The 21,437-nt window shown below is 39.7% G+C and overlaps 1 protein-coding gene across 2 annotated transcripts in view; it reads right to left on the bottom strand.

Moving 5' to 3' along the window:
• The window catches only part of cadm3 (cell adhesion molecule 3), a 105,017-nt gene that overhangs the window by 45,775 nt on the left and 37,805 nt on the right, over window positions 1–21,437 (bottom strand). For both annotated transcript variants that reach the window (XM_084911219.1, XM_084911220.1), the window contains exon 3: window positions 18,234–18,383. In XM_084911219.1, the coding sequence (XP_084767345.1) occupies window positions 18,234–18,383 (150 nt within the window). The remainder of the gene's footprint in view (window positions 1–18,233; window positions 18,384–21,437) is intronic.

Here is a 21,437-nt window from a genome sequence, read left to right on the forward strand (position 1 = left end):
TGATGCTTAGCCTTTAAAGTTGCCTCGAGCCTGGTACACTCCAGAAGCTAACTAGGCTAAGATTTTAGTAGGTAGGTCTGGGGAGAGGGTCGGTGGTATTTTTATTTATTGGTTAACCTGTGGCCACACATATTTCCCACCTGTTTTTGATTTGCGTGTTGGAGATGGTTTTTCTTTGTTGTTATTGTTAGCCTCAGGTAGTTTTTTGTTGTGGTTTTGAATGGCTACCTTTTATATTGCCGTGTTTAAGGCAAACCCTCCACTTGTCCAGCTGGACGCCTGTAAGAAGAGGGATTTGCATGAGGTGGCAGCATTTTATGGCATTTGTGTCTCCACAGCTCTGCGTAAGGCTGAGCTGAAAGCTGCTCTTGTGTCTGGATTGGTGGAGAAGGGGATAGTGGCCTTGCCAGTGTCTGCCAGTCCACCTGAGCATGGTGTAGCGTCTCAGCCTGTTCCGCAGGTGCTACTTCACGCTCAGCCGGAAACTGCCCTGTATGAGGTCATTTGATGAGGGTAACAAGCACCTTGAGGCAACAGTTGTTGTGATTTGGTGCTACATGAATAAAATGGAATTGAACAGAACCACATCATCTGCAAAAGCAGAGATGACATTCTGAGACCAAGGCAGCTAACACCCTCCACAGCTGCATCTATAAATTCTGGTCATGAAAAAATTATGAATAGAATCAGTGACAATGGGCTGCCCTGGCTGAGTCCAAGATCCAGCAATAGATAGAGTAGTGGATGTGTGCTTTCACATGAAAAGACATTCAATAAAATACAAAATTGGACAGCAGAGGTTCAACAGCCTCAAATGGGTGTCGAGAGAGATATCTACTTGTTATCATAGTAAAGATGTAAGTGTGCCTAATTCGTATTTTCTCTTGATTTTCTCTACCCATAACATGAATTTTTAAATCTCATTTTGAGACAAACTTTTTAAGCAGTGTTTACTATTGCTGCTAATTATGTGCAGGTTTTTAATATTCTAGAGACCATTAAAATTCATGTTACTGCACCCTCCCCACTCATTTATAAAGGGTAGTCAAATAACTGACCATATAATCACCCTGCTCTCCGACCAAGATGTTTGCTAAGAGTCAAGGCTTGCTTTGGAGGGACCTCCTGGCAGGTCACACCGACTGCCCGCAGAAGAACTTTTCTTGGCTGATTCAGGTCAAAAATTCAAGTTAGCTAGCTTTAGCTTAAGCTATTATAATTTTATAAAGTGTTTTAATTGCTTCAGATTATTCAGATTATATATTTGAGCTGTCGTGGAAGAGTCATGGAAGGATCCAAAAACAGAGTTTACCCACTCTGCTAAAATGTGTTCTTAGAGAAAGATATAATTGAATTTAAATGGTCAAGCTAAAGTTCAAAATGAAAAACTTGTGGACAGGAGGTAGGTACATGTACAGCTTATTTACACATCTGTCTGGCTCTTTGGTTGACCACCTTATTTTAAAAAATATAGTTCTCCTCTCCTCAAACACCAACCCAAGTAGAATACTTTTGTCACTATAACTTGTTCACAAAAGAGCAAAGGTATTGAAAGTCACAAAATCTAGGAAGAAAACAGCTAACTTGGCAACACTGTTAACCTCTTCCTGTTGATCTTGCACCTCTAACAAATCACACTTATCAGTGATTTCAGTGTATTAGGTGAAACCCTGCAGAAACTACAAGTGGTCAGCAAAAACAAGAGTTTCAGGGGGTAAGAAGCTATTTTATCTTGGAAATCCTGAAGGGAGAGCATTAGGTAGGTCAGTCCAAACATGTGTGTCAAGTTTCATATTGTCTTGCCTCTGTTTTCTTTTCTTATTGTTTATCTGGCATTCTCGGTATTGAGCCACATCTGTGGCTGCTTGTCTCATCACCTTTTGTCATTCTTTCTGTCTCACTATTGTCACCCTTTCTCTTCATCTCTCCATCTGTCTATTCTCCCATCTTTGTCTTGCACACTCCCACAAACATGCGCACACGCACACACAGACACACACACACACACACACACACCTTTGTTTCTCTTGGCATTTTTTTCCGTTATTTCATCCAACACTACTTTATCTTCATGCCTTATCACTAAGCAAGGTCACTACATTTGTCTTCATGAGCTACCCTCTCTGTGTGGGTGTGTGTGTAGGTGTGTGTGAGGCATACGGTCACTCACTCTCGCACACACACAGACACACACAAACACTTATCCATGCCCCCTGGACCTTGTGCTCAACTATCAGTCTCCTTAATTCTCTTCCCCCTCATCTCTACTCATCCCCCCACCCCCACATCTTGTTCTTCGTCTTTCTCTCTTACATCTCACCCATTTCTAATCATTCCAGGCTCTTACTCTCTCTCTCTCTCTTTTTTGGGGGGTTATTTCTTCTTTCATTATAAACGATGTATATTTCTTGCCAGTATAGGTGTGATGGATTTTTGAAAACGATATGATATCTAGTTATGGGGACGTATCGATCCAGAAGCACCTGAAAATTGTACATGTGCTGTGCCTTGGTGATGTGGGCAACATAAATAGTCTGTCAATAGGTCACACACTGATGTTTGGTTGTTGTTCCTTCGCTTAAGAGATATAATGAATTTCTTAGTTTTGAGATAAACTGGATTGGCGCAAACGTTACATATGAGTGTGGCTGCTTTATGGTAGAGGAATATAGCTCAGAAGTGAAGGCCTGCTCATTTTCTCACAGAACTTGTTAGGTGGCTGACATTTGGAACACATCCAAAGCTTGGACAGACATGAAACTCTGAACATCTAAGATTAGACTTCACAACTTTAAACACACACAGACATTTTTCAAACTTTCTGAACCAAAGGAAGGCAGTGCTCTAGTCTCCTCTGCTGAATCCAAATGTTTAGAAAGCAGAATATCCAAAACTCTGCACTATTTGCAAAGATTACGATGTTAACGTTCTCAGTGGTATGGATATATGACAGAAACATAGCCTGGCATTAGCAGCCTGTCAGGAGGCCAAAAGGGCAAAAAAAAAATACACTGCATATCAATGATGGACGTAGCCTCTCGGTCTGAAAAATGAAGCTAATTTAGAAGCGCCTCAAACCTACATTCTGATAAATGGTCAGAAGGCGGAAAATCCACTGCCTGCAAAAAATGCTTAAAAATCTATTTTAACCCTGGAGAACCCATGGGGTCAGATCCGACCCCATTGGTTTACTAGGGAAACCATGGGGTCAAATTTGAACCCATGGGTTCTCCAGGGTTAAAAAAGGCCATCACTTGACTTAGGGCCACAGTAAAAGCTTCCCTTATCAGTTTATGAAGTCAATCATTAGCCTTACTGAAAACAACACCAGCTTCATTTTAAAAACATATTGTTCAATTTGAAGTAAAACAGATGATAAAACAGTGTTTGATTTAGGAAGAAACTTCTTTGTGATGGGCAAGCCACTACCATGTTAGGGTCCACGGTTTCTCACTCACACGTTGCGTCAGGATTTTAAAAATGCAAAAGAGGGACAGTCAAGCTAAGGCTTCAAAACAGGGTTTGATAAACCAATAGGTCCTGGAAGCAATGTCCATCTTTCTATATAGTCTATTGTAGTCCAGCTGGTATTTCTTTTGTGCATCTTTGGCTTCAGTTGCCACCAAATGAATAAAGTATTCCCTTTATTATCTATGTCTCCCGGGAGCATGCAGTCTTCAAGCTTAACATTTTGCTGCATGCACCAGTATTAGGAAGCTAAAGTTAAAGATGCATTTTTAGAAGTGACTGAATATACAGCTGTTGATTTCCCTTTTAATTCTGGTTGAATTCAGAGACTGTTGCGCAGTATTTTGTTCCAATTTGTAACAAAGGCTCCTTTTGAATTTGTTACAGTTGCTTTTTGTGCCTCTGACTGGGTTCTTCAGCATAGCAGCTTCAGCTGCAGCTCACAGGTTTCACAGCACAGAGAGCCATCTGCTAACCAGACAATAACCATGAATTCTCAGTAATAAAGCTGAAATAATTAAGTGTTTCAGAAGGAGAACATGCTACCATGTAGAAGTCTGTTCTTGCCAGCCTCTTTTCCATTCCTGGGTAGAATCATTTAACATTTTTGTATTAAAATCTCATATTGAAAACATGACAGCACGTAACATTTATGATTAATACACAGTATATTCTGATCCTGTGCAGATGCACTTTACTTGTTTAACACTGCATACTGTGTCACTTTTTGTTCTGCGCTCCATCAGGTATTTCACCTTTCATTCTAAAGCTTCACAAATCTCAGGGAGGAAACACAATATGATAAACAGGAACAAAAATCAATAACCAAAGTGCATAATTAAATCTTAATTCTGTATCAGTTACTAACAGCTACAGACAATTACATGCATTCACAAAGGGATTTCATGCTTTAGCCACACTTTGTCCAGAGGTGCAATGGAAACACACACACATAGGCACTAAAGAGTAAGAAATTTCCACATTAATCACAGTACAGGACTCACACCAAGTATTATTACAGTAGAACTACCGCCATCTCTAATAAAAGAACTTCAGTGATAAAATCTAGCAAGCAAGTATCATATTATCTGCTTTTTAGTTGCAACTATATTGTTGTTTTAGTTTTTCTACTGCAAACTCCATAAACAGTTTACTACCGGGAAAGTATCATTTGTGTCCTTGCCAAGGTGTCACTGTGAACAACGGAGACACGATATCAGCTCTGTCCCAATTACCCTGCTCCTTGCACCATACAGTTATAGTAATGCTCTTGAATGAAACGGCGGCCTGATGGGATTTATCACTAAATCGCTCGCAGTAATAGTGACTCATCAACAATGTTTAAAGCCTAAATGCAATCAATAGCAATCAATTCTAGATTATTCACTTGAATTTAAAAATTTCTGTCTGTTTGATTCTTTAGTCAAAGAAAAGAAAGGCTGCATACTGTAAAAGTATGTTGTTCTACTTTTTCCTCACATGTGTCTGTAGCATTCGTAGTATTTGACTGTATTCACAAAGAAATGCACATTACTGTGTAAAACTTCCTCACAATTTATTACTGAATAGCTATATACGGGATCAAGAAACCCTTGTGCTACCAGCCTAAACAAGTGTAAGTGGTTTCTAAATGGTATCGGGCGGATAGATTTAGCCTTTGTGCGCTCTTACATACCAAGTACAAGATGTGTTTATCAGTGTACACATATTTTTTACATCCGTGCTGATGGTGTCTTTTCATCTTGTGCTTGTGTGTGTGTTTGTAGTTCTTTGGCCAGACGTTGGTTCTTGTCTGCTGCTCAAACTCGAGAGTTGATACTCCCCAAAGGTCTAACTGTTGATCTGGTCACAGTAGCTATTTTCGCCTACTCATCTTCCTCCTGCACCTCCTCCTCTTCCTCCTCCCTCAATCTTTCTCATGCTCTTTCAACTTCAAACATTCAGGTGGGGTGGGCTGGTAGTGGGGTTTCTCTCGCAACACATACCGAGTGCAAATCCATGTATTTTTTTTTTTTCATCTGCCTCTTTATGCCTTTCCAGCCAAGTTTCCACTATGCTGAGAACTCTTTCAAATTCAAATTTGCTTTATTGGCACAACAGGAGAGAAACCCGTGTTGTTGAAAAAAAGTACATAAGTTACAGACTAATATTTTTTTTCATATATAGTTTTTATATGTCTGCGTCTGTCTTCCACCCGGCTTCTCCGTGTCCTTATCCTCCTCTTCGGTTCAAACCGAATCAGCATTTCACCCCTCCCTCCTGCGTCTGTCACAACTGTTCTTGTCATCAATCTATTCTTTCTCCAACCCTGCCTTGTTCTTCTCTTTCCACTTCTCCTGTCCACCCCCAATCTTCCTCTCCATCACTCTCTCATTTTCCCATTTTGTTTTACATTTCAGGCATTTAGCTCACACTCTCATCCAAAGAGACAGCCTCCATTCTTTCTTCTCTCTCTGTCTTTCTCCCACACGTCTCACCCATCCTACCATCTGTTTCTGAATATTCTTTCCAGCTCCCTAATTATCCATCCTAACAACAGCTGATCTGGGTTCAGTGACCACAGGCTTCCCTTGATCAAGCCGTCCCCACTGATCTGAGAGCGTCAATTGATCCTGGATCAGTGCGCCAACTACGAAACGCTTGATAAACGCACACCCCTGTCTGTTTTATCTACTTTGCCATCCTTCCCACTGCCTTTTGCTGCCTCTAAATTCACTTGTCCTTCTCACCCTACTTTAAGATTTCAAAAATAGTAATTTAGAGGCAGCGGCATGAATGTATGCAAAATCAATGGAAAGACGCAAGCTGAGGCAGATGAACTAAACTTTGCCCAAGGTGGTGCAAACTGAAGCAAGGAGGCATTAGTTCCAGTTGAAACTTGAGAGAGAAATGTTCCCAACGGTGTAGCGGCTTCAAGCAACATGCCAACGAAATCCTCCCATGTAGTTTTTACAGAAGTGAAAAATGTCCACTTGGGATTTCTTGCAAATAACACTGACCGATGTCAGAAGATCAGATTCATGCAAAGTAAAGTGAGATTATTTTCCCCTGATGTCCATTTATGTCCCACAGTGTTTTGACTGGACCGCTAGTTGATACAGTTCTTTTTCTTTTTATCTTCTTTTTATAAGGGTGAGAATTCCTCACATGGTTCGTTATTACAAAGGAAAAGGTTTTGGATACAGGCTTTTTTGCATGCCTTCAAAAACATCAATACCATAGATTTACCCTTGACGAGGTTTCCTGTGTCTATGGGGAAACCAACTGTAATGCTCACGTGTTCTCTGACCTCAGTAAACTCTTTCCTGCAGGGATTAAGGTTTAATTTGCTGTATTCACAACCTACTACAACAACAACGCACCATGTTAATTTGTAAGTAATGGTCCCAAACTAATGTCTCACTGATGTATTTGAATCTGCAGCCTGTAAAGAGACAACTTTTCACTACTGGACAAACCTGTTACAAGTTTTGTCCAAAGATGAACAATGCTACAGTCACACTAGGGAAAACAGAGTTTGTAGATCGTGAAACAACTAAAATTACTACAAATGTGCACAATGAACTTGCAGTCTCATTGATTTTGAAAAGTGTTGCTTCAAAAATGGGTGACCAGGTCAGCGACAACTTGCACTCTGTTGACCTCCTCAAAGTCACTTTGGTGCATTAAGTAATAAAATGGCAACAAGATGAAGTCTGTCAGTCTGCTGTAAGTATTTTATGAGTCTGCATTTGAATGTGGAAAAGTTGGCAATTACATCAAATCTGTTATAATGGCGATTAATCTGCAAGAATCAGAACTCTGTTGTCATCTAAATTCATAAAAATGTATATTCGAAGAAGAAATTCTGAAATTCCTGCACAAATAATAACATCAATGCTGCAGAAACGCAATCTAACTGCAAAATACAGAACTGCTCAGCAGCCTTGCCTTTACAAAAGACTATAACCAGAATAAAGCCAGCTGGCAAACACTTAGATCTACAAGAGAAGTTGTGCTGATTGGTGCAGACTCAGATTGACTGCAACATCTTGGCAATGTGTCTGCATTTATAAATTAGTTTGCAGTTATTTGCAAACCCTCGGCAATCTGTCTGAGAGCGATCGCGGTCAGTCTGGGTGAGACCACGGCTGTTTGGATACAGGCTGCTGCAATCACCTTGTGATTAAAAGTTGTTGCCTAGAGGCAGATGATGCTGCACGCTCAACCTCTGGGCAACCAGGCAGTCAGCACAGCTACTTGCAAGAAAATTTCAATATAATTACCAGACAGCCAACACTTTTTCCCAGTTATAAGGTTCTATTTTTACTCTGGTATGACTTAGACAATGACTTCAGAGTGATTTTGAGAATGACAAGAACATAATATAAAACAATTTTTATATGAGGTTTTAGAGGCATTATTTCTTTTACTTTGGGCAAAGCAAAGTCTGAAGTGATCGTCTTTTTTCTACGCTACAATAACCAGCTGCTGGCTTCATTTTTAGTATTCTAGAACAGATCCTCTAATCATCAAATAAGTGAGAACCCTATTTACATAAATGCCAAACAATTCCTTAAAGGGAGGCTCTGCTCTTTTATAGTGAAGGTAGGCATTAAACTGTAGAAGAACAAAAGGAAAAACACACTTGCACTAATGATGTGTTGGTGAAATATTACATTATAAAGATGAGATGTTCACAGTCACAACTCTCAGTTTCAGCTTTTTATTTATAATTCTATGAATCAGGGTTCAGCGCAAGCTGAGGAAGGTCGTAAGTGGCAAAATGTCACTTTATTGATTTAAGAATAAGGGAGAAAAAAATAATCCAAGGAAAAGAAAAGATAAAAATTAAACAAATACAGTAGCAGCATATGTATGCCTGCACTGCTTTATGTGTGATTTATTCAACTTAATTTTATTTCTGAGGGTGAGTGGCAAAAGGCCAATTTTCGAATCACACAGTGAATTTCTTCATATATTTACTTCATTAACCTGAAAAATATGACTGTATATTTGACTTTGAATTCCCTGTGTGCCTTTCTCTTTCTTCTCCCCGTGCTTATCTGCCAGTATAGCTGATTATTTTAAGGACACACGGAAAAATAAGAGTTCAAATAATACAGAGAGAAACTGTATAAAAAGCCATCTTTCAAGTGCTGGATTTCAAAAGCATCTCCTGCAGTCTTTCGGTCCTGTGATGGTTGTTGTTAATACATTCTCGAGAGAGCCTTCCAAGACACCAGGAAAACTCTGACTGATGTGATGTGGATCAATAGTTTTTCAGAAAATGTCAAAAAAACATCTCATGCGCTGCATTTGGAGTACCGCCTCGCGCTGTGTTGTGAGCACTCATTGTCAGTTTGTCTCCATCTGTGAGAGGCTGAGTGGGGAGCTCATGCAATCAATTTCAATAATTCTGTGCTCGTTTCACTTAAGATTGCTTAACACTGTAAACTTTAAAAGTGCTTAGTGTGCGTTTATAATGAAATGATGTACAAGTTACAGTCATTTTCACCACAGTTAAAGTCTTCCTACTACACACCGTCCTGAAAGGCACAAGCCCTTCCTGTCCACTATGGTTTGTAAATCACCAGAGAGCCATTACCTTGTTAAATTGCACCGAGGCAGATGATAGCTGTCTGATGTCTGCTTATATGCTTTTATGGAAAGGAAGGAAGGCAGCCACATCACAAATAAATAAATTTATAGATGGACTGAGAGCGTATACACAACTTTCTGGTAAGGAAATGTGCCTACAAAATCTTAAACTGAGTATTTATGCTGCAGGCCTCTTTTTATTATTCTACGCTGTAAAGCATATGAGGGCTAACTACGCTGCAAACATGGTGCCGTAAAGCTGAATGGAATAAAGACATCTTAAAATATCATAGCCATTCTCTCTATTTTAAAAATAGAGCAAATAGTAAGTGTGCGATGCGGTGGAGACGCGGCTGGAAAGACCTGACCTAGTTCCACATACGTGTTAGGCTACGCAGTTTTAACACTTTTGTCAATCATACAACACAGTTTAGTATGACTCAGCTGTTTTTTACCCCTTACAGAGTTTATTTTTTAATCGCAACCAACCAACCAAACAAACTATCCCTATTAATCCTTCTTTCATAGGCTGAAGGTTAATCATTGGGTAGCACGTAAATATAAAGTGTCTAATTTGTTCTGTTGTCATATAATCCTTTCAAGATGGAGGGAACCAATCTTCATATTTTTGGAGACGTCACGCAATATGCATTTCAGAGTTTGTGCTTAATGTTTGAAATCGTTCTGAGATGCTATTTAATTTTACTTCTGTGGGAATGTACAGCTCAGCTCTGTGCTACTGCTATTTAGTCTGTTAAGACATTTCTGAAGCACACTGTGTATAACACTGTTTTTTTGTTACAAGAGAAAGTCATTGGCAAATGTAGAAATGCATTAAGATCATTTCACATTTTAAGCTTGTGCTTAATATAACTGTCTAGCTAGTTAAACGCTAATTGGCGCATAACATAATTGAATTTCTCTCATAAAAATACAACTTATGGTGAAACAAAGTGGAAAAGTGCCTCAAGTGAAATGTAGAAGCAGCACATTCCCGTTTCAGTTTTTCTCTGCTTCACAGTATAGACAGTGAAAATTGTTGCTTTTGGACTTCAGTTTAAATAAAGCAATGAATAAAAAGATGTTTATGTGATTAAATCAGTGTCATGATAATTCAATGAAATCCCACAAGAACTGAACAAAAAGAAATAAATTAAAAGTCAATCTAAAAAAAAAGTGAATGGCAAGATGAGCTCAAAGGCAGAGCGTTCAATCACATTATGCAAGAGTGATGTTTGATTACGCTCTTGCCTGCTTTTAATGATGGGGATTTCTTCATGTGGGCACTTTCTTCTGTTTCGCTGGATCATTTCTGCAGTTTCAGTTCCAACACTGATTAATACAGCACTACATTCCCACTGGACTATGGAGGTCAATGGGTCAGCAGTGCAACAAGTTATAATGCTTAATGCCTTTTCCTTCAAGCAACTTCTTCCATAGCTTGGAACTGGATATCATATCACATTTTATTTTATTAGTAGTAATGTTAGGGTCCTTCTAACCTAAGACAAATAAGGAAGAAGAGTCTGTTCTTATATTATGACTGCTAGCTACAAAACTTAGGGGGAAATGCAAAATAAATTTGACTCCTTTATATTGCATTTCCTGTCTATTAAACTGTCTATCCTATTGCATTGGGGCAACTGAGACATAGACTTGTCACACCTGCTCCTGTTAGGTGTTTGCATCAGAAGTAAAACTGGAAGAAAAAAAATGAACCAAAACCACAAAACTGAGCCGACAAACCGGAGAAAGTCACCGCAGGAGAGAAGTCTGTATCAGGGGAAACAAGGAGGCAATATTATAATCAAACTCTCACTCTTGTATAATTTTATTGAAAGTTCTGCCTCTGAGCTCATTTTTATTCACTTTAAAATTATTTATTTTTTTCTGAATTTGGGGGAATTTTGCTCATTTACTGCAACATTTATTTAATCCCAAGGATGTCACAGTGTACTGTGGGAAAACGATGCCAGGTCCCCCAGAGGTTAGGGTTTCACAATAAAGTATGAAAAATTATTATCAGGATGCTCACAGGTTTGTCTCTTTTCTGACAGAATACACAAGTCACTCAGCCTCATCTTGCCTTCCGGTGGTCTTGCTAACTATATTGTAGCAAGCTCACCCCACAGCTGGGAGTTCAGACAACCAAACAACTATGTCAAGCACACTAAAACAAAGTTTCACAACTATTTTTTTAAACTTAGTGACTCTATCTAAAGCTACTGTAAGAAATGACTAAGAGACCTTTCACAGACGTACCGAAACAATTCTACTTAAGGGTTGTTTTTGATAAAATAACAAACTGAAAGTTCTCAGACAGAAGCAACTTTCTGTGAATATTTAACTCCCTCATGTCCATCATTTGGTCTCAGTATCTCTGCCCCCCTCCTTTCCCCTGGCTTGTCTCCTGACAGTTCAGCATTAATGTATGAACCCATCTGTTTTCATGCCTTCCTAGCTGGCTAATCTCTTCTATTAGCAGCAAAAGGTCTTTTTTTTCACTCATCCATCCATCCATTTACTTCCACATGTTCCCTCCAGGGTGTATGTGAGTCCTTAAAAGGGTCTTAAAATAAATGATCTCAAATTAAGGCCTTAAATGTATCAAAATATCCTGTGTTGGCTACAGTTATCAGATCATTTATTTATGCCATGCAGTGACAGGCTCCTTTGCACTAAATGTGCACACTTGGATTAATGCAGGACAGGATTAGCTGTAAAAAGCATTATTTTTGTAATTGTATCTGCTTTAATAAACACAACTGGGCTTTATGTCCCTCAACAATTAATTTCCTGTTTTGCTTCATCTTTATCTGTTCTGTTATAGCTGCAGAACTCTCATTAGCTCTGCTCCACTGGAACCAGACTGGTTTCCTCAGTTTTGTTCTTTTACTCTATTTTTTAACGTGTTCTCTTTCAATTCACTTCCATGAAGCTTTAAAAAGGATTTGTATTTCTTTTTTTTAAAAATGTGCCCCTTTTCTCTGTTCCCTTCTCTGTGTCACTGCCTCTCTGTATCACCTCTCATCTGTGAAAGCAGGGTCAAATTTAACTGATATCAATGGTTTTGACTAAGTGATTAATGATAAAAGTCAGCTTGAGCTTTCAATCTACCATGGAGAATTGGATTGAATTGATGTGACCCTGTGATAATGCCAGCAACGTCAACATTTCATATATCACAGCATGGGCTTAGATGTTTCATTTTTCATATTACTTGTGAATAAAAATGTATTTATAAATTGAATTCAAGGTCTCTTCCCAAGTTACTTTCCCTGTATCATTTTTACAAACCCAATTCTGCTCTGTCTATAGTGTCACATCTACCACTCTGTCCTCATACCCTCCGTTCATTTTTGCATCACATCTCTCTTTATCTCCTCCCCTCCTGTTCTTCTCCTTGCTTTAATGATGGTAAAACTGTCATGTATGCATCAACGGCAAGGTTTTCATTTTAATAGGGATACCTGTTTAAAGAAAAACAAGCATCCGTCATTCCATCTTTGATTATTCCTTTTTCTCCTTTGCCATCTCAGATTTTGTCACAGAACAGTTTCGTCAGTTCCACGGTCTGCTGTGTGGTGGCCATCTCTGTAAGGAGTTGTCACTCATCATTTGCTTCGTCCTTTCTTGTGCGTCTTCTTTTATCGCTCACCATGCTGTTCGTTCATCCCTCACTCCCTCCCGCTACAAAACCTGCTCCATGCTGTGCTATGTTGAAACATGATGGTGAGAAGTTCTGATTCCTCTCATTCCCCGTTCTCGTCTCCTTTTCTTTTCTCCCCCTCTGATTTTTTTTTTCAATCGTATCTCTAATTTTTTCCGCGTTTTTATTCCTGTTCTGATATGCCCTTCTTTTTTCTCCTCACTCTCATCCATCTATGTCTTGCTGTCTCAGTTCTGAAGTGCACTGCCTGCGCTTTACTGTCTGGGCCAACCGCAGAGATGACTTGCTGCCTCATTTCTATCTATCATGTCCAAACTGGACAACTGAGGAATTTTTAGTTCTCATACTGGACTTTTTTAGAGCCAAGCATCCTTTCATTTAACCTTTTTAATCTGACTTTGACTTTTTTCTTTCTTAGCTCGACAATTACAGTGAACTACCAAGACAATTTGGGGGGGGAATGGTAATGTGTGGAAGGCGTTAACTGAAAGATGAAGAGCATTTTCACAAATTACTGTTATAACTAAACACTGAAAGCTTTTGACACTTTTTTTTTTTAATATATATGGTGCTGTACAAAAGTGTTGAGCAAGGCTTTCTTGTCATTTTGGAGGAATGGGACTAGGAATGAGTATAATCAGAGGGCAGCTCAGGTTAGTGGCTGTCAAGGAGTCGTTGATAAGGAAGAGAAGCAGGGAGAAAAATGTTGCGGTATGCTCAGTTACACAAAAAATGGCCTGAAAATGATTTCTATTATTCTATTATTCAGTGATGAATCCAAATTTGAAATTTCTGGTTTTAATCATACTATGGAAGAGGATGCTCAGTGTTTTTATTTTCAACTATACTACATCAATGTTTCACTTAAATCTCATAAGCTTTGTTTCCAGCTGTTTCCAGTAAAAGCTTTACTGCTACCTGCTTAAAACTAATGACAGAAAACGGCAGGTGATACCACATAAAACAGTGCAAGCATTTATCCTAAGCATACTAAAATGGCGTTATAAGAAATTCAAATGACTAGACTTAGGAGGTGAAATCATACATTTCAACAACTACCGAAAAAAAAGAAAAAGTCTCCTCTCATTTGAATTCTTGCAATCTGTCCTTCAAGGCCATTTCCTTGTGCATCTTGGACATGCTTTTCTGCTTTTCAATGCTTCCATCACGGTAATAGCATCTGCTTAAAGTCAAAATGCTCTCTCATCTTCTTTCTCTTTCCTCTTAGACAATCGTTGTCTTCTGTTTACTATCCAGTCTCCCTTCAGCCTCGTCATTATCGTCATTATCTGTAATCTTACTCTGTCAATACCTCCGTAGCTTTATCTTTTTATATCTTTACTGTAAAAAAGACAAGAACCTGATGTTACCTTCCTTCCTCCCCCATCTGCTTCACTTTAAAGAAAAGACATGGTCGAAGATTTCTCACCTCCCGTCACACCTTCCACCCCTCCAGTACCACCATTCACCCAGATCTGGTTCTTAACTCGACTTTTTAACCCACTACAATGGGTTGCTTCTCCCTTTCCACCACCACCTCCTTCTCCAATACTCGTCTCAATTCCCTCCCAAGTAGGGGTTCGATCTGTAAGTGTTGTATCATTGCAGAGAAGAGCCTCACTTTCTGTCTTCAATCTCTACACTGTGGTTGAAGCTCCGTCTGGAGTAAAGACTTGCTGCTCTCTCAATTTGCCCTTCCCCACCTCTGTTCCCCATTCTCTCGCGCCTCTCTCTGTTTTCCAAATTGTTTGTTTCAAAAAGTCTGGCCCTTTGCAGTGAAAACGTCTCAGCCTGTAGCCATCTATACTCACGCAATTCTCAACTCCATCTCTCAATTACTTGACTTCCACTGTTAAGTGTGTATTACTGCATATGGGAGGCTTTCTATCTCTCTCGTCTGGCTCGTTTGTAATTCCCCAACTATCCTATCACTCCTTCCTTCCATCTGTACCACTCTCTCCTTTTTTCACTCCCAAGTGCCAAGCCTGCTCTGTGATGCTGGACTACAGAAAATGGACAAACTACAAGAAAGTTTCACAGAATTTTTTTTTAAATGTATTTGTCTTTAACCACCACTTTGGCAGTATTTTTTGTCATAATGTCAAATAAAGAAAAAGCAATTTTTTTTCTCACAATCATAGCCTATTAATATCGCTCAAACTAGCTGCTGGGCATGCTCCTTTTCACTCCTCATGATGTTTTGAGCCATGGGTTTGAGCCAGCACAGTCAACAGGCATGATTAGAGCCAAAACTCCATATTTAATGTCAGTCCTTATTTACAGTGTCATTTTTTAACCCCACCAGCAGCACCTCTTTCTTTTTTTTCCCTTTTCAAATGCGAGGTCTGCTGTGTGATATTTTTTTTTTTGACCACTGTATCATTGAGTGGGAAGTCTCTCTTTTCAAAATGTCAATAAAAGCCAGCCTGGCACAAAAGCTAGTTAGCCCATCAAGTTGCACAAAATGGGTTATTAAAAAACTGTGACAGATTTTCTTAAAAACAGTTTGAATTTTTCACTAAGATGCACTTTAGCCCCCCAGAAGTTTGTTTATGTCGTCAGTTTTCATTTGTTGCACTTACTGAGCGCTTTTGGCTCCGTGCAATATTACAATAATATGTTGCTTGCCATCTCGGTCTCCTAATGTCGTTGAGGCTTTTCTTCTCTCGAACAAAGCATTTGACCCTGTTTATATGAAGTAATTATGGTGCCTCATTCAACAACATTGCAGCAGGAGACATCTTTATTGCACACCCGTCCTCCAAAAATTCCATTCAAACAGAATTAATATTCTTCAGAAAATATATTGGAAGCATATACCTTTAAAAAAAATCAAAATAGACTCTATTTACATCTAGTTATGATACTTCATGCATCCTTGATACATGAGATAGTGTGCAATATGCAAATGCATCCAAGACATATTCAAGAGGGAGTGAAATCCTATTGTTTAATTCACTTTTAGGGGTCATTTTAGTGAAGCATTTTAGCAAGCTGCTGAAAAATCATAAGTGCAGCCATCTGTCCAAGGCATATCCATAATTTTTACGCCTTCCAATTGTTACTATAGCTGGGGTGTTTTTTTACACATGCTAGGTTGTGACTTTGCCTGCAGTTGTCTTTTCTCAAATGTACAGCAGCCAGTCAGTTTCACAGGCATCCTCACTCTCTCTCCATCCGTTTGCTTTAGGTGAGGGAGCTGCCTGAGTAGAGCGAGCCGGAGGCAGGACACATGACGCCCACTCATTTGCTGTGAATTCACCAGAGAATTAACTGCTATTCTCACATGAGCACAATCAGACATCACATTGTACTACAGAGTGGGAAGGTTAAAGACCGTTTAATGTCTGTTCTCACGTACATCTCTGATGGGTAATACAGAGAAAAGTGCAGACCTGAACGTCTTGACATCACTCTGTGTTAGAAAGCACCATTAAAGTAGCCTTTACATGGGTTCCCTTGCAATAACACACATCACAGCTAAAGTGAAAATAGCCATTGTTTCTTCAAGTTTTTTGATCCTTTAACAGTTCAGGGGCTTAATGATCTGTGTGTGCGTGCGTGTGCATGAGACAACTTGTGTATGTGTGTCTTCGTCTTTAAGCATTTACTTTGCTTGAGGGACAGAATGAGTAGCGCGAGGAAAAGCTGGAGCAACGATGACTACTCAAGCTCAAAACTAGTAATCTAAGCCTTGGAGCAACATGGCGGATGACACTACTTCACCATTTATATCCTTATAGTTCACAAATACAATTCATTTGTGACACTAGCAGTTTGTGAGCAGTTGTTAGCTGTTAATTCTATTTACTTGTCTGCTATAGCGACAATCAGGAAGTGCACAAATTCTTCTTTTTTCCTTTTCTCAATTATACCTACTTGTGACACAAACAGGGGAGCACTGAGCTTTTAAAACCCATCCATTCATTTTCTTATCTCCTTATCCAGGTTTGGATAAGAAGCTAAGGATCCTCCTGTGGGGAGCTGGAGCCTATCCCAGCTGTCATTGGGTGAAAGGCAGGGTACAGCCAGGACATGAGCTTTAAAATGCTTCACCAAACTGTGACTTTTGTTTTAGGGTTGTGGTCTCACACTAAAACAAAATTTATGTCACAGCTGTGTAAGCCCTGTGCATTCCATCAGTCCTATTCCCCATAACAAATCATGAAATAGGAATGGACTGGGGTGAGAACCGGCCTAAATAGTGTCGCGGATGTCTTGCAGGAGTGGTTAATACAAGAAAGAAGAAAAAGAATATATATATATATATATATATATATATATATATATATATATATATATATATATATATATATATATATATATATAGTTTTATCTAAGGTGTTTTTTCATCTGACCCAGAAGTCTGACTCGATCTCAGTTTTACAGCCTTCTTTCTAACAATGATATTAAAAAATGGAAAACTGATACAGGATATTGAAAGTTCACTAACATCAATTTGACACCCATGATCCCCAAATAGTGTCCACTGGGGTAAGTCCAGGTGTCCAACATATGTTATAATCACAATATATTATTGCCAACCCCGTATCACAGCAAAACGTGTAATAGACATGCCAGTCCACCGTGTCCATTCCACACTTTGCTTCTTCTAAGTGTGAAATGGACACGCATGTAGAAGTTGCAGTAAGCTGGAGTACCAGCAGAGGGAGATGTTTTATTTTAAGCCAACAAGAATACAAGCGTTTAAACAGACATTTTTAGCACATTTACATGTATATACATATTAACCACCTAGCTTCATGATTTCTTGTGATTAAGGACCCTGAAACCTACTTCATACCTTCCTTGGTCACTAGCGACTTTTTGGCTTTAAATATATTATCTCCCCGGCAACTTCTGCATGCCAAACGGCATGTCTATTGCACGCTTTGCCATGATTTCAGGTTTGAATTGCACAAAAAGCTATGGATAAACTAATAGGTTGTTTAGTACTTTTTACATACTAATTTTCTCTAAATAACCATCAGTACAAAAAATCTGCTGCCTAATGGGAGGAAAAAGAAAAAACGCTGAATGTCTTTTGGCTTCGACAGCTGGACAGGGGATGTTAACAGCCCTCAGCCTGAAAGTCATCTGTCAGGAAAAGCTGGCTAAAGCTAACACGGTGCAAGCTAAAGAGGCACTTAGAAACTAAACATCCTTCTGAGAGAACCTTGGCTTTTTTAAAAAGAGCACTGGATGTAAACCAGAGGCAGCAAGACTTTTATATGAAAGTATCTGAAATTCAGGTGTCAGGCTGAGTCCAGATGCTGCAAGTGAGGTGGCAAAAATCAAACCAAATAAGAACTGGTGACTATTTTGTGTCACATTTTGAGGATTAAGGTGCACACTGAAATTTTAGTCTGCCCTTTGGTGTGACTTGAGCACAAGTGGTTTGAAAAGCACTGATCCAAAACACATTTGGCAAAGTAAATTAGCAGAATTTGTACATATTCTGTAATTAGCTCCTAATGATACTCTGCTAGTTTCTCCATCCCTGACTTCCTCTCACCTCTCTTCTCTCCAAAGTACAGGGTCTGCTGTGCAGTGTTGGACCACTGCAGTGAGGAATTGTCGCTCTCTGCCACCCGGCAGGTCAATGTCACCGTACCCCCCACGGGCACCGTCTCATCGGAGGTCATTGGCTGCAAGGGGTCGTCTTCTAGGTAACAGGAGAGAGGGAAGAAAAAAATCACGAGACTGAGTGATATAAATGCATCACAAGTCAGTGAGATGCAGTGCTCATATGAAAACACAGGCAAAAATAGTAGCACACACAAACACACAAATCAGATAAACCCACAAAGTGCATTACCCGCCTCGATCTCACTCTTTCTCTCTATCTCCCCCCGCCCATCTCTTTCTCTGCTTGTCAGATTATCTATATATCTCTATCTGTCTTTCTGAAAGCTCAGACACAATACGCACACACACCGACACACAGACAAGCTGTCAGAGGGACAAAAAAGTAGACAAATGGCTATCTACTTGTATGTCTGCGAGGCCAGTGTAAGAGCAATGAGTCAGTTGCAGCCCTGGCATCCAGGGACCATGCGACCTGAGGGACCAGCAAAGATGAAGCGACTACGGCAGACAGTGGCTCTCGACGGGTCAAAGCAACAACAAGAGCGCTGTCTCATACCTCTAATGGCATTCTAACTCTCCTTTGTCAATATCTGTGTCAGTTTTTAACTCCATGCATATGCATCGGCTGGTCCAGAGGAAGCTCAAACAGGACAGGCATTATGGAAATGAGCAGGTCAGAGGAAAAGGAGAATGAGAATATAAATGACCCAACATAATGAAGGGATTCTAAAGGCTGTAGCTGAAACTGGAACACCGCAAAAATCACTGAAGAGTGAACTGTCTGGGTGTATAACAGTATTCAAATTGGCTCAAATTATGGTATTTAACAGCGCTCCCTTGATAACGGGTGATGAGGCAGGCTAATTCTCCTCTGCATTCAATGAGGGTGACAAATTGTGAATCAGAACCAGAGATCTATACTAAAATATGGAGTCCCTCGTTACGGTAAGTAAAGCCTAACATGGTCGCTGCGGTTTCGTTTGTTTGCCACGTGAAGTTCCACATATCTCGGCCTCGTGTGTACCCTTCGCGCCCTCTCCTCTCCTACTATCTTCCAAATATGCCGGTGCTCACTCATTCAAATCTCAACCAAAAGGAAAATATGACATAATTGACGACAAGACCAAGCCAACGAGGGGGAACATCTTATAAGAAAATATGCCTCAAAGCGGTCTCCTCACCCCTGAAAATACGGCGCATATAAATAGTTTAATTGGAACCAAATTGTCAAGCGGGAGACAGGTTTATATTCGGTGTGGAGCGTTATCGCATCCTTGCACCGGCGGTGGAATTGATTTTTTTTTTTCTGCAGGAAGAACATCTGCTTAAGTGCGCTTCAGTGGAACTCCCATCAAGACACGCAAAGGAGGGGCACACAAAGGAAAGTTGCAGAAGAGGAGGAGAGCAAACTAACTGAATGTAGCATCAAAAACGCACATTTGCGGTACATGAGCCGAGAGCACCTGGGAGAAACTATAGGCATCTTTTTTTTTTTTTTTCATTTTAAAACTGGCCATCACAGAAAACATCAGGCAAAAAAAAGGCTTCAGGTTTGCCTCTGGGCTATAAGGTTTCAGAGCGATAATAAAGGTACAGCTGCTCTTTGCCAGCGGGATTCAAAAGACACTCAGAGACTTCCAGAGCCCTTCATGTCAGGAAGTCGCTCACTTGCTCTCTCTCCTGTTTTACTGCAGCTCTGACCTTGTGGTTAGTTTATCTAAGCACCATGATGGCTGAGGGCTGAATGTGTGGTCAAGTGTACCACGGATTAGTGTCTCCTTTAATAGCATCTTGGGCTAATTCTTGTGGCTGATCGCACAAGCTCCTCCACTTGGCATGAACACTTTGGGTAAATTGGCTGTCCCACTGCACTACCCATCAAGCCAACCGCAATGAACGCCGACAAGTTAGCCAATCTTGCGTTGTCTAGCTGCCACAGAGTGCTGGCATTTTCTGATCAAGGACAACCTGAGTTTGAGGCTCAGTGTGACATTTGTGCTGGTAAAACAATATCAGTAGCCAATTAGTGACTTTTCAGCGAAGAGACATGCTTTTAAAGTGGACATATTTTAAGGATCCTTTACATAATGTTGAATATTTATCACCAGAAAAAACCCAGAGATGTCGCTTTTTATCAGTGGAACACTAAATGCCAGACAAAGCTTTTCCTTTAGTCAAGGTAATATCAACCAGTTAATAATTTCATCAAATTTGTGTGGGAGTAAAGTTTTCAAAGCCATCACGTCACATTTTTCGCATAAATTACACTTTATCTCCCAGATGTTTCTCCAAACTTCAATCTGAAATAAAAACTCAAAAGCGCAACAATTAAATGTCTCAAGGTTTCAAACTAAGCACGCCTCTGTAATAAAGAACGACCCAGAGCCAAGGAGGTTAACTTCCAGAAAGGTAGCGGCCTTTGTTATTATACCTGTTTGTTTGTCTCGTGGTTATTTGTCATATCTCGGTCTTTTATTTTCATTTAAAATTATTGATCTGGGGTGCCGGTTTGTTAAAGGTTAGAGAAGTGAAAGGGTCTGAGGAAGATTGCAGATTTGATCCATGAACTGGCGTGGTAAATGTGAAAGCTGCACTTGTAGCTCGTTCATTAACGCTGCTGGAGTGTCTTGGAGCAAAACATAATTTTCAGCTACTCTAGTAGCACTTAGCAGACGCCCAATACATCAGGCTCCGGTTGTTGTTTGCTACAAAAACACTGTGTGTAAATTAATGAAAGCTAACAAATAAAGGTTAATCTCACTGTTATGGACCATAAGGCCTAAAATGCTTTAATCATGATTAACAGGCACTCTGCATCTTAAATTTAAAGCGCCACTAATGTATACAAATTATTTGAATTGTACAGTATACGAGCATGCTGACGTTTTTAGCACAGTTGGTCAAATATTAATCAAAGAAAAGTTTGGCTTAATTAAGTTGAAGAACCATGTGTGTAGAATTTAACTGCAAGAGCATAATTTATCAATCTTTTAGCAATATCTCAAATCGACTTAAACCATTATTATATGGTCAGAGGGGTGCGGTTAGAAGCAGTGGGTATTAAGATGGATGCTAGAGATATTACAGTATTTGAAATGAGTTATTAAAAAGTTTGTGTGGTTAACATATT

This window comes from Perissodus microlepis, chromosome 18 (assembly GCF_051167445.1).
Source record: "Perissodus microlepis isolate ML-2025 ecotype Zambia chromosome 18, ASM5116744v1, whole genome shotgun sequence".
NCBI lineage: Eukaryota > Metazoa > Chordata > Actinopteri > Cichliformes > Cichlidae > Perissodus > Perissodus microlepis.